The sequence below is a fragment of the Puntigrus tetrazona genome, chromosome 20, assembly GCF_018831695.1.
Source record: "Puntigrus tetrazona isolate hp1 chromosome 20, ASM1883169v1, whole genome shotgun sequence".
NCBI lineage: Eukaryota > Metazoa > Chordata > Actinopteri > Cypriniformes > Cyprinidae > Puntigrus > Puntigrus tetrazona.
In genome coordinates this window covers 3,536,689-3,549,989 of record NC_056718.1, presented here as the reverse complement: position 1 = coordinate 3,549,989, position 13,301 = coordinate 3,536,689, and the positions used below count along the sequence as shown (strand labels likewise).

Here is a 13,301-nt window from a genome sequence, read left to right as displayed (position 1 = left end):
GTAGACGCATTGAGTCCATATGGTATAACTTGGTACTAATAGGTGCCCTCTTGTGGTCAGAAAAGCCTTTTTCCATCTGGTCTGAGGTTTGGTGAAAATAGTGGCCTCACAGTTGTTCTAATGCTGATGGTAACAATGGCAAAGGGTAGCGGAACTTAATTGTAACATTATTTAGCCTCTCATAATCAATACATGGTCTTAACTCCACCATCCTTCTTTCAACAAAAAGAATCTGCTGCAGCTGTTGACATAGAAGGGCTTGGAGGGTTTGTGATGTACTCCATCACTTGGCTTCAAAGTAGTAAGATGGTCCATCATGGTGGGTGAGATGTGAATAAGATATTTGAATGTGGATTCCAGTTATAAACCAAAAGAGCTAATAAAATAAAATATATAAATTACCTAAGGATAAGGAAAAGAAAATACAAATCAACTTCCCTAACTCCCCTAGGCAAACACATCGCAAAATTATATCAAAATAAAGGGCAGACTCTCTACGCTTCCAGAGTAGTGACATAAACATTAATCTTTTTGTTGTTAACTTAAAGCAATACAAACAATGACGAGGGATGTAGATGATCTGGTGACTGCAGCGAACTGGAGTTTTCACGCCATAGCCGCAAACGCCAAGTGAGCTCGATGTTTTGGGAGCTACCGCCTTTAAAGACGCCCTCGCCCCATCAGGATTCGCTAATCACATCCCTCGAAGAACAGCCAATCCCTGCACATACATTCAAATACAAAAGCCTCGGCGCCGGGTACCGTGAATAGCGAGATACAAGGGTAAACTCTTGCTTTTGGGAATAGCGTTGGGTAGCAGATCAACAGCACAGCCACCGGTCTATGTGGAGGTAATTGTGTGGCCTTGATCTTACTAAATACCTGTGAGATCTTGATAAACATGATGGGATCTTGCATTGGCTCTCAGGCCTAACACTCGTGGTAAGACAAGGGTATGGTTTTGGGAGGCATTGACTCAAGCAGACAGAAAACTAACTAACTAACTCACCATGTTGCCATGAAATGAGGATCATGACAGCCAGTAACCCAGAATCATTTGTGTTTGGGGGGAATCCACAACCTATAGTGTGATAGATTCTGATGGAGGATGCCTACTTGTAGGGTAAAAGTTTGGTTCTGGCTGGTGATCTCCCTTCACCACAAAGCTTGTATACACTGACTGTGGCTGATGTAGGGATTTTGGAGACCCTTTCTGTTGGTCTTACAGTGAGGTGTTTGGCGATGAGGCTGTCAATGCTGCCTGGTTTGGAGGTCGGTGTTTAAATTCTGGAAGATATAGCACTTTTACGCGACATCATTCCAACTGCTCTGTGCAGCAAGAGTTCGAATTCAATGGCGAAATCAGCTGCAGTCTGACTCTGAGTTATGTTCAAGAGTTGCATGGATATGTTCTTTCTGCCTCGTCGATATCTCAAATACCTCACAAAGTTGGTTATCGAAATACTATCTCAGTATTGGGTCAATATTGTCCCAACAGATGCACTCAATCACTCTACCAGTTAATAGCGCCAATTATAAAAGCACATTTCTGTTCTTCTGATACAAACTTGGTTTCTAGATGGTTGAGAGCATGAAGGTTGAGTTGGAATCCATGCACAGAAGTTTAATAAGGGTACAAGGATACACAGAGTGATAGGCAGGCAGAGAGTCAGCAACAAATAAAGCAGTTGGCAACACAGGAAATATCCAGGGGCAGAGGCAGGCAGGCAATAGGTCAAAACCAGAATACAGTCCAATCAGACAAACAATACAAGAGGGCAAATCAAAGAATCAAAACACAGGTTACCAGGCAGAGATCATATACAGCAGAGTCAAACAGGAATAACTCATGAAGTCGAACATCATTAGCACTGACATGAATAACAGTTTTACTGAATTTTTACATTTAGCATTACAAAGCACTTTAAATTTGCCATGTACAATAGAATCACCAATTACTTTATAATTTTCATCAGGTTTCTCAGTGGGTGCTAACTGAGTGAGAGAACTCTGTTTGATGTTCTGATCAGAACGGTGTGCTTTTTACCCACGACTCAGGGTGCTGCCTCACAGTTGCCTGCTGCACGGGCTCTAATGTCGTGAAGGGAACAATGTACAGATTCACTGAACTGACGGCATTCAAAAAACTGCACTCCAGCCCTCACATTCTTACTGTCCTAATTAAAGTTTGGATGCATGGGTCTTTAATTCTAAAACCTTCTCTGTCAGCCTAGCTATTTCCCTGCATTTATCACATGACATATGAATGTTCCTGCTCGCCAACAGAGAGATAGGAAAGGAAAAGCCATTTACTCACCGTGAGTGATTTATTTATTACTGTTGTTTGATGAGCTTGTTAAAAAAATAAACAAAGGGAGAAATTAAACGGAAACAATAATAGGTGTGTAAAGTGGTGGGAATGAGTGATAATTTAATCAGTGTTACATCAAAACAGTTTTAGATTGACGATCAATGGTAAAATTTGTTAGATTCGTTTAATAGATAGTACTGCAGTTATATTTGATCACTAAAAAGAACAGAGAGTGATAATAGAAGAGCTAAGCTACACAGGGCTACAAACACTCAAACCTCTCAGCAGACAGAGCAATCGAACTCTAATATTAGACTATCAAACAAGACATCACAACATGACAAGCATGCAGCCAATGAAAACACTAGACAATAAAACACTAACTGCATGCAACACCACAAGACAAACCACAAAATTGACAGTGGGAGAACAGAGCCAAGTGAACTCGCAGACACTCCCACAACAAGAAAGAACATGGAGCGCAAAGTGTCCAACCCCCACTGGGGTAAACCTAAACTTCAAGACATGAGTGCTGAACACAAAACAAGGTATGCAGATGAGAGAGTATGTGGCTTAAGAAACACCTGAAGACAAAATAAAGACATGACAGGAATGTGTCAGCTCTGTCACAAAACCACAAATAACACCAAACCGGGCGTCAAGTATTCTCTCTTTGTGGGAGGTTTTCTTATACTAGAAATTGTGCTTTCCATATGGCATATCTGGCTGAATAAACTGAACAAGAGAAAATAACTGTAATTTGTTATATTCAAGCATAATGCTGTAGATCCTATCACTTTTAAAAGCACTACACTTCAATTCATGTAACCTCTCTCTCTCTCTCTCTCTCTCTCACTCTGTCTCTTGTTTCAGAGAAATAAGAAACACAAGAAATTTAACATTCATCCATCCAGAGGCTTTTAGAATCTCCTAAATTACAGTATTTGTGAGCAAACACTTTCTACTTGTTGTCTGCATATTGTAAAAAAAAAAATTATATTATATTGTAAAAATTATATATTCATTCATAGTATCTGAGAAAGACATTCGTTGCTATTGCCAGTTTTTTTTTTTATACAAACCTACAAAAAAAAATTAAAAACAGGAACATGACAAACACACACACATATATATATGTGTGTGTGTGTGTGTGTTTTGTCATGTTTCTGTTTTAATTTTAGGTTTATGCCAAAAAAAAAAAAACAACATGTAGCAAATGTAATAACTTGTCAGATTGCTATAGTTAGTTATATAATATATAAAATATATAATAATATAAATATATAATAACATAAAAAGCTGTTCATTGTTTAATCTTGTTAACTTGCAGCATGTAATTGACTTTACCCTATATTTCCAACATGATTTTCCAACATATTTCCATGCATTTTTTACAGCAATATTTAGCAAGAGTACACAGATATTTAAATTCTGAACTGCCAAAAATACTAATACAAAAGAACTGTCTATATTAACATAATAAAAATGTGCCAGGGTTTGTGTACTGAACCTTGTTTTAACACTACTCAGTGGTCATTTCTCTTGAAATTGCAAACTAAACTTATTGAAAATATACTACATGTTTGATTTTGTTGAACACTGATTTGAAATCAAAAGTGCAAAGTTACTTCAGCAATAAAACTCAGTGTGAGACTGCATAAGCATTTGAAATAATAAGTGTTTTATTTTCAGAGGTTTATTCAAATACAGGACTCACCATCTTCCCCTGTCCTGATCAATATCCAGCTTGATAACTCTATACTTCCTACTGTAAGTAGTAATGCAGCACATTTTCATACAGATCAGTGCTTTCCTTTAATGTACTTCTGTTTTTCCTGCAGAGAACTAAGCGATAATCTCTATATTACTGAAATTCCAGCCAATGCTTTCTTGGCATTACCAATGATCTACTGTCAGTGTAAGTCTCGGCCATATTCCCTCATACTCACTTTCTGTGTGTATAACTATTATGTTAGTAGTTATATTCTTCGAAGGAATCTAGTAGATTGGAATAAAATATAACCTTTGGGAGAAATGATACACTTTGCATACAATTAGTTTTAGTATACTGAGTAATTAGCATCTCTATCTCCTAGAGAGGAATATTTATATCAGTACATCCACTCTGTATTTTCAAAATTGAACAAGAAGTAATTAAAGATAACTAGATTGATTTTTAAACAAAGACATGATTGTTATTTTTGCTGTTTTTTCACTTAGAAGGCTATATAGCAATGGCTTCACGCAAAGGCTGCCATCATGCTTTCAACAATGGCACAAAGCTGACTGTAGTGTATGTTTTCCTTATAAAAACTTGTATAAATACAAATTCAAATAATTCCAGCACTACAAGTTTGATATAACACATTTATCAATATTAATGATCATATTGATCATTAACAGCATACATTACCCAAAACATGAAAAAAAAATTTTATTAATTACATTAAAACCTTTTTCTTCTCTTTTCTTATCATACACTATCTTCCAAAACACATGCAAACACTTCTGTGTTATAGTTCTTGGCGTTATTTAAAGACTTATAAGATGGTCCACCAGCTCACACAAAGCCATCGTATTGCTTTGGGGTCAAGAGTTTTCAAGCTCCAGCTCCACTCAAACAGACACCACAAAACAGTTAATCGGCAAGTGTTTAGGTTGACACTATAATTACAGGTGTAAGTGCAGCAATTGTTTTTAAAATGGAAGCCTCCGTAGAATGTCTCCAGGGAGCAGTGTTGCAGATCCTCGCTTTAGGCATACAATATGTTTATGGACACTAAATGTAAGTTCCTTATAGTTTATTTTCTCATTCACTTCCTGAAGAGTTTATTTCAGAGTAAAGGGCAGCACTTTGGGGGCATATTTAATATTGTGACTTCTTTGTAACATGAAACTCTATTTTGAGAATAAAGGATATTATTGCTAATCTCCTTATATCTCAAACTCTGTTAGATTGTACCCTGTGCTAATGTCTCTACATAATATGGTTTGCATGTTTTACATTGGACTCATAAACTAGGACAAAGGCACCTGATGAAAGCCCTTCTGCTGGGCTTGTTGGGCAGGCCTTGATGGGCTGTTACACTGCACTCAGAGAATTCATCCAGCATGGTTGTGAAATTCATGTAATTTTAGAAATCTACATATGCAGAGTAAATTCTTTCAGCATCCAGCTTTTTATCTTGTTTTCAGGAGTGGAAGAAAAAGAAAACTCCACTCATATTGTGTCTTTAATGATATGTGTATTTGCAAAGTAATTCAGATGTGTATGTATGTATAAAACAGTGTACACATCGTACATTGCATTGGAGCTATGGGACATTTACTACTACACACGTGAAAAGCCTCTTTTTAGAATGGTAATATGTACATGTGGCACATGTGTAACAGTGGGACATTGGTAACAACACTTTATTCGCCCACCAATTACTGCTGGAATGGGTAGGCTTAGGGGCGGAGTGAGACTCAGTGGTGGGGATGTAAAAGTTGGGGGTTGGGCTTAGGGAGGAGCTGAATCTCTAGTCGGTGGAGATAGTGTACTTCAGCACCAATGTATTTACATGAGTAACTAATCAGAACTGTCCAATTATTATTAAGTGTAATATTCTGGACACCAAACTGCAATTTATGAATAAAAGATTCCAAGCTGTGTATCATTTGAGTAATTCTACAATAAACCATATGAATTGTTTACTTAATATAAAGTGTAACACTTTCTTAACCAAAAAGTGCTGTCAGACCTGTTTCAGATTTGTATTTACACATACCATTGTTGTTACATATATGTAGTTATGATTAGAGCTGTAAAAACAATGTACCTAACTACATACACATTGAGTTACTAAGTGTACATGTATTAGAGCCACTTAAAATAAAGTGGGACCAAAACATTATTACAATTTTGTAGGAGTATTTAAAGGAACTCATGTTAAAAGAGTATTTAGAATAAAATTATTGGAGATTGCATTTTCTATAGAAAATGTGTTACTATCAGTAGTATGGTGGCATTTTGCTAAATGGTCAACAAATGGTCTTTATTGTATTCTGGTTGCTGTGTGTGCTTATATCCTTCTTCAATACAAATCAGTGGGATTTTTCTATCAGCCAGATGAAAGAACAAGTTTATATACTAAATATTTTATGGGTTTGTCGAGGCATAGTAAGCAAATACAAAAGGTCTAGTTTTTAATTTAATCTTTAACATTTAATGATAGCATGATAAGCACCATTATACTCCTTTTCTTTTGCAGGCACCGTGCATGAAATAAACAATTGACAAGGCTGGATGAGAGAATGTTTGCTGGGACAAGCACTGGGCCAATGCTCTGTGGAGTGCCTTTGTTTTTCTCATGAAAGCACTTGAGATTCAGCGTCTTTGAGTTCTCTGAGCTCTTACCAGGGCTTGCTCCATATTCATAAATGTTTTTTTAAATAATAAATTTTGATTTTTAAAAAGTTTTATAAATAATTTTGTCATTGTAGGGAGCAACCTGTGATCACAACAAGGGGAAAAAATTAAATTAATGTTTATCTGAAAGTCTAACAATGCAAACAGATGTAGGTTTAGGGTATATAAAATATGAAAGTCTGTGGAAAGTCTGCACAGTTCTATATGTGTAGTGTGTGTGTGTATGTGTGTGTATCTGTATAAGTATAGCATGTGTATGCACGCTAACCTGAATTAGTTGATAGTACTAGAAAATTGTGTGGAAACACATTGAACCAAACCATTTAGTTTTTACACAAGAAAATAAAGGTTGGAGTTGTATGAATATACAATCTTAAGTAGACTAATCAAGTTTACAATAGTAATCTTTACGAAATTCAGTAGTTCCACATTGTTGATGTTTTTGTAGTATATGTTTAATAAATAAACTTTTAAGATAAACAAATTATGTTACGTAGAAATAAATGTTACATTTTATGTATTGTCTTATTTAAATGACACTTTGAGATTAGCAGAGAGATCAGATGCTTGATGTTTTATTGAAATGATGCCACCATCATGGAGATCCAGTGATTGTTGCATTAGTTGGGCTCTTGACCCTTAAACTCTTGTGTTAGCTCTCTATAACACTCATGTGCTGTTGAGAAGCATAGAAATACAAAAGTGCAGAATCAAGCTCATCTGCTACTTAAAAGTTTGGTTCAGCAACAAACAAATATTTGCTGTAGAAATAACATTGTAATTGCTTAAAAGTATATTGCTTTAAATTAGTAAAAGGTCAAAATTCCCAATCACTGATCTCCATTGGTAGCATTTTAACCAATAAAACATCACCATTTAATCTTCTGTAATTCTCAATAACAGCAGAGTGTTCATAACTAATGCACAATCATAATCACATTCAGTGTCCTGCTGGGTCTGTTGGTAAAAAGTTGATTACAATTGTTAAAAGTATTTTATTTATTTATTTATTTATTTATTTATTTATTTATTGTCATTAAAACAAATTTTTGACCTGCAAGCACTAGATTATTTTGTGCGTGCGTGTGTGTATGTGTGCACTAAAAACCCTCTTATTTTCTGGCTGCAGGGGTTAATTCTACCGTTAATTCCACAGCTCTTTATTTTTACAGCTTGCTACTGTTATACTCAGCATGGAAATTAACTCTGCCTCTAGCCTAAACAGTTTGTAAAATACTAGTATTATACATGTTATTAATAATATCAGTTGAGTTCACTAGGAAAAAATCCTTCAATATTTATACAGAAAACACTTAAAAACTGGGCACAATTACTGTCTTTAAATAAAGCATTAGAACATCAATGATTAACCCCACAAAAAAATCATCAATTTTAAAATGAATGCTACTAATGTGTACTAATGTTACAGAATGTTAAAGTAACACTCATTCAGTAGAATATAATGAGACAATTCTGTAGATTAATCAAGTGATGAACAGCTACTGTTAACAAACAGAATTACTGAATGAAACAGCAAAGAACTACCTGCCTTTAGACACAGATAAAATCAAATAAAATTAAGACATTATATCACTCAAAGATATGATCAATCAACTCCTAAATCAGCATTACCAGCTTGCACATTACATCAGACTCATACTGATATTTCTGTCAGTTGGCTATAGAAGCAAGCTTATTGACAGATTGAAAGTACTGATGATATTCTTCTTGTTCTTGAACAAGAACACACATCAATAAATAGGGATTTAGCTTTAGTTGGGTTCTTGAACCTTGACTTTTTCACAGATTTTACCCCCTTGTTGTCTTTTTTCTCACAAAAGTTCTGTTATAATAACACACTACAGCAATAGAATAAACATTACTGTCAAAAAATATAAAGCTCTATGGTGCACAGAATTCAGCAAAGATGAATCTGCTGTAACAACGTGACAATCAACCAAAATAAAATAAACATACTGCACCAAATTGCTACTAAAATATAACACGAAAACAAAGTGGAAAATAAAAGCACATAGAAAGAAAAAAATAGTATATAATTCAGTTGCATAATTTATTAATTTTGCAATGCATGCTGGAAGTTATGGTGAGGTTTGTACTATGCTAGTACTAGCATGTATTGCAGCATGAAGCTTTTGACTGACCATTGTTGAGATTTTTATGCTGATTTTGACGCGTTTTGTATCTAAATTATGCTGTAATACTAAAGGTTCTGTGCATAATATTTTTTGCAGTACCATTACATAATATTAGACTAATAATAAAACACACGTCATTAACAATCAAACCATTGAATGAGATCAGAGAAGAGCTGATTCAAAATGACTAGGATACAGAATATTTTATTTACAATATTTCCTGGCCTTTCTTTATGCTATAAGAAAAATGTTTCTTAGGACAGTTATAGTAACCAAAAAAATAGTGTTGAAAAGGTCAAACTTCAGCAAACATTGATCACCACAATGGTGAGAGGTCAAACAAAATGTTTTCAGTATAGCATCTAAATATTGTATTAATTCTCATAGAATTTTTGTAGATTAAGTGACAGGAATTTCATTTAATTCCTGGAGTCTGAAGTCAGCTAGTTTAATTTCTTGCTCTTTTCTTTAATCTGTTTATTAACAGCAGCTGTTAATTTTCTCTGTCAGCTGGACTGTAGTGTAATGGCATGAGCATACATGGCTTCCAGTGGCACTGGTGTTTAGTAATGACGTGACAGAAGCAGCTGGATGAATTCTAAAACAGTTTTTTAATTGATTTGACAGAAAACTATATGTTCATAACAGACTTAAATCTACACTACTCTTCATCTGTGTGCTATTATTACTTTTTTTGCAAAGTGCAAAAATATCTTCTCATGTGAATGCAGGATGTTGACTATAGTAATCTTATCTGTCTACTAATGTAGGCCTGCTGAAATCATAATTCTTTAATAAGCAATAATGTGGCCCCTCAGCTACCCTCTCAGGAGTCAGCTCAGTGTGAAATCATTGCTATGAGATCACTTTGGCTAACTATCTCAAAATGAAAAATCTGACAAGCAGGCTGCAACAGTTTTTTTTTGTTCAGGTCTCTTCCTCTTTCTTCTAAATTTTAAACATATGTTGCTCAATAGACTCACTGGAACATCTGTTTCAAAACAAAACAACAAACAACAAGCTCATTTTATAATGGGTATTTTCACCCTAAAAGGGTTATAATCCTAAAGGGATGGCTGAAAACAGGCAGGTTTATGGTTTATGAAAAATATGGTTTCTGTGTTTATTCTTTTTGGGAGAGAACAGGCAGCACAGCTAGCCTAAGCCTGCATTTACATTGCAAGCCCAAATGCATCATCTTTTGACAGTGTATCTATTGTGCCATCTTACATTCACTTTAGACTTGATCAACTGTTTACAATATTGTGCCAGAACACACTGACAGCAACATTTCTATAGTATTATTAGAATATTGCATATTAGAGCACCTTGAGTGCTGTATAAATTAGAAAATATCTGCTTATATGAAAATGAGACTTTAAATACAGAATCCTCTCAAGACAAAAATATATGATTGGTGTTTCTATTGTTTAGGAAGTTTATTTGCTATCTTAGCCTTCTTTTTTCATCAGTGATGTATCAGAATCTGCTGTCACTTCTCTACCGACCAGAGGCTTGGAGTCACTTCTAGAACTCTGTGCTCCAAATGTCTGGACTCTCAAAATTCACTTACCAATCAAGACTTTCAGACACGTGATAACAGCAGACCTTACCTACCCCAGCCACTGCTTGTGCATTCAAGAACTTGAAGAAAAAAAGAGGGTTTGTAGTTTTGATTATTCATTGTAATAAGACTGAACTATGGTATCATATAATTGGTTGCCTAAACTAATTAGTAAAAATCTGAATATTATGAAGATTTCAGGGAGCATGCACAAAGATTTATGGCTTTTTAAAGTTTTTTGGAATGGAAAATAAGGATTTTTGCTTTTTAAATGGCAGGTACTTAGAGGACATCATATGTAACCTCACTGCCAGGTATAACCAACTTCAAAAAAGATCTGTGGGGAACTTTTACTATTCCTGGCCTGCACAGCAGCATGGAACCTGGCATTGATTCAGGTGATAACCTCTTTAGAGACACCTATGACCACCAGGACTTTTACAGCAACCTGCACTACCACACCTACTTTGGTGGGCACCCAGACGATGATGTGGGCTTTGGCGACACGCTGAAGAACCCCAGGAAGACACCAGCCATGAGTTTGACAGCCGCTATGACTACATTGTGTGTGAAGAGGAGAGAGGATCGTTGCCTGTTTTCCTGCTCCTGATTTAGTTCAACCCATGTGAGGACATCATGGGTTTTAGCTCCTCTAAGGGGTATCTGTGTGGTTTGTCAGTTTGCTTGCTGTGTTGGGAAACCTGCTGGTACTCTTGGTGCTGCTCACCAGCCACTACAACTGTCGGTTTTCAAGGTTTTTAATGTGCCACCTGGCCTTGCTGATCTGTGTATGGGTATTTACCTTTTGCTGATTGCTTCCGTTGGACCTCCACACACGTTCTGAATACTACAATCATGCTATTGATTGGCAGACAGGCCCAGGATGCAGCCTAGCTGGTTCTTCTCTGTCTTTGCTGAGTGAACTTTCAGTCTACACACTGACCACTATTACTCTGGAACGTTGGTATGCTATCACATACGCCATGCGCGACTGGACCGTAAGTTGGCGTCTGTCCCATGCTTCAGTCATCATGCTGGTAGGCTGGATCTTTTGCCTCTTATTGGCTCTTATGCCTCTCTCATTGGGGTCAGCAGCTATCAAAAGGTCAGTATTTGCCTGCCCATGGACACCCAGACACTTGTGGACCAGATCTACATCCTATGTGTGCTTGTTTTTAACATCCTGGCTTTTCTGGTCATTTGTGCGTGTTACATCAAGATCTATTGTGCTGTTCACAACCCCAGTCATCAGTCTGCCAACAAAGACACCAACATTGCCAAGCGTATGGCTGTGCTCATTTTTACAGACTTCCTCTGTATGGCACCGATTTCGATGTATGCTATGACCGCTGCATTGGACCACCCACTCATCACTGTGTCAAACTCCAAGATCCTCTTGGTGCTCTTTTACCCTCTGAATTCTTGGCGCTTAACCCTTTCCTATATGCCATCTCTTCACCAAGGCCTTCCAAGGAGATGTCTTTATACTGCTCAGCAAAGTGGGTCTCTGTAAACGTCAGGCTCAGCTTTTTGAGGTCAGACAATATCTTCAAAGGCAAGCAGCAGAGGAATCACTAGACGTGAGAGGGGAGCAAACAGAAGCAAGCTGAGACCCTATTTCGCTTCTAGATTTTTCATGCAACCAGCCAGTCACCCAACAGCAGAAGGACAGTGATGAACAGGACACTTAAAAACTTTGTTATTTCCGACCACAACAACTGTAATGTAGACAAACAGCTGAGTTGGAGTCAGAAAGACAGAAAATTAATTAATAGTTAATTACCTGAACCTGATAAAGTTTAGGTCTTTTATTTAATGCAGCCTGTCCTCCAACAAAAAACGACCTATAGGTCATTAGTGCAAGTACCTTATATGACATACATTTAAATTTTTAATTTAAGCACCCCTCTAGCAGGCGTAAAAATAATGACAGTGTTGTGTTGCATCTGTTTAAATGCAGTGTGTGGATTGTTTTAATTACCAATCTGACTGTAAAAACAATAACATATTTTGATGGGTGTAATCTGTATGAATGATCAGACCTAACTCCACACCTAAACCTACCCATTGCAAAAATCCTGCAAAATCGTATTTACGTATCGGTCTTTGTAAATCACGTATGTTTATTATTATAACATCCTGAGGCGGCATTTTGAGGGTAACTTTGCATTGAGCAGTGAACTGAAAATGTACTGAGCCATACAGAGAAACAGAAGCATGGTACCAAGATAATCTTTTTTTAGGAACAATAATTTATATAATTTTTCATTGATGATTAACAATTAACCCTAATCCATACTAATCCACCTGATGCAAAAAAAAAGTTGAATACCACCGGGATTGCTGCCTCCAACCTCCTTGGATATTATTATCTTGTTTACAGTATAAAAACGTTATATTATTTACTTAATATTTGCTATGTCTACCATTGATTTGCACTTAAAATTTGCACAATAAGTAATTATGTAAGTAATTATGTCATGTGAACCTCTACCATTAAACCTTAACCAGTTTGTTCAAACTTTCCATACTTCCTTTGGCTAATAACAAGAACATACTTCATTATTAATGCAACAGCATATTAACAATCCGTTTCAAAATGCATAACAGAAGACGTGGCAAGCATGACGAATCATCAACACACTGTTTACTTAAGTGAAAACAGTACTACAAAGAAAGTGGAATAAATTAATAAAATGATGACATGTAAAAAGCAGTATTTGGCAAGTATGAGACCTAAAATATCTTTCTTCGTGGTGAGTTTTTTGTTCTATATGTAATTTACTATTGCAGACTTAAACACAACAGGAACGTATTTTGAAGCAAATGAAAAGATAATTCTCAAAGTAATTACACACG

General features: G+C 36.1%; 1 protein-coding gene across 1 annotated transcript; it reads left to right on the top strand.

The window, feature by feature from the left end:
• The first annotated feature begins 2,785 nt into the window (after window positions 1-2,785).
• Window positions 2,786-12,117, top strand: tshr (thyroid stimulating hormone receptor). The gene is given in 18 exon segments (XM_043219486.1): window positions 2,786-2,859; window positions 4,153-4,199; window positions 4,202-4,229; window positions 4,532-4,553; window positions 4,555-4,604; window positions 6,565-6,654; window positions 10,351-10,507; window positions 10,509-10,540; window positions 10,721-10,792; window positions 10,794-10,960; window positions 10,963-11,099; window positions 11,102-11,216; window positions 11,219-11,265; window positions 11,267-11,524; window positions 11,527-11,865; window positions 11,868-11,894; window positions 11,897-11,972; window positions 11,975-12,117. Coding segments are annotated over 18 exon segments (1,881 nt in total).
• The last annotated feature ends 1,184 nt before the right edge of the window (window positions 12,118-13,301 follow it).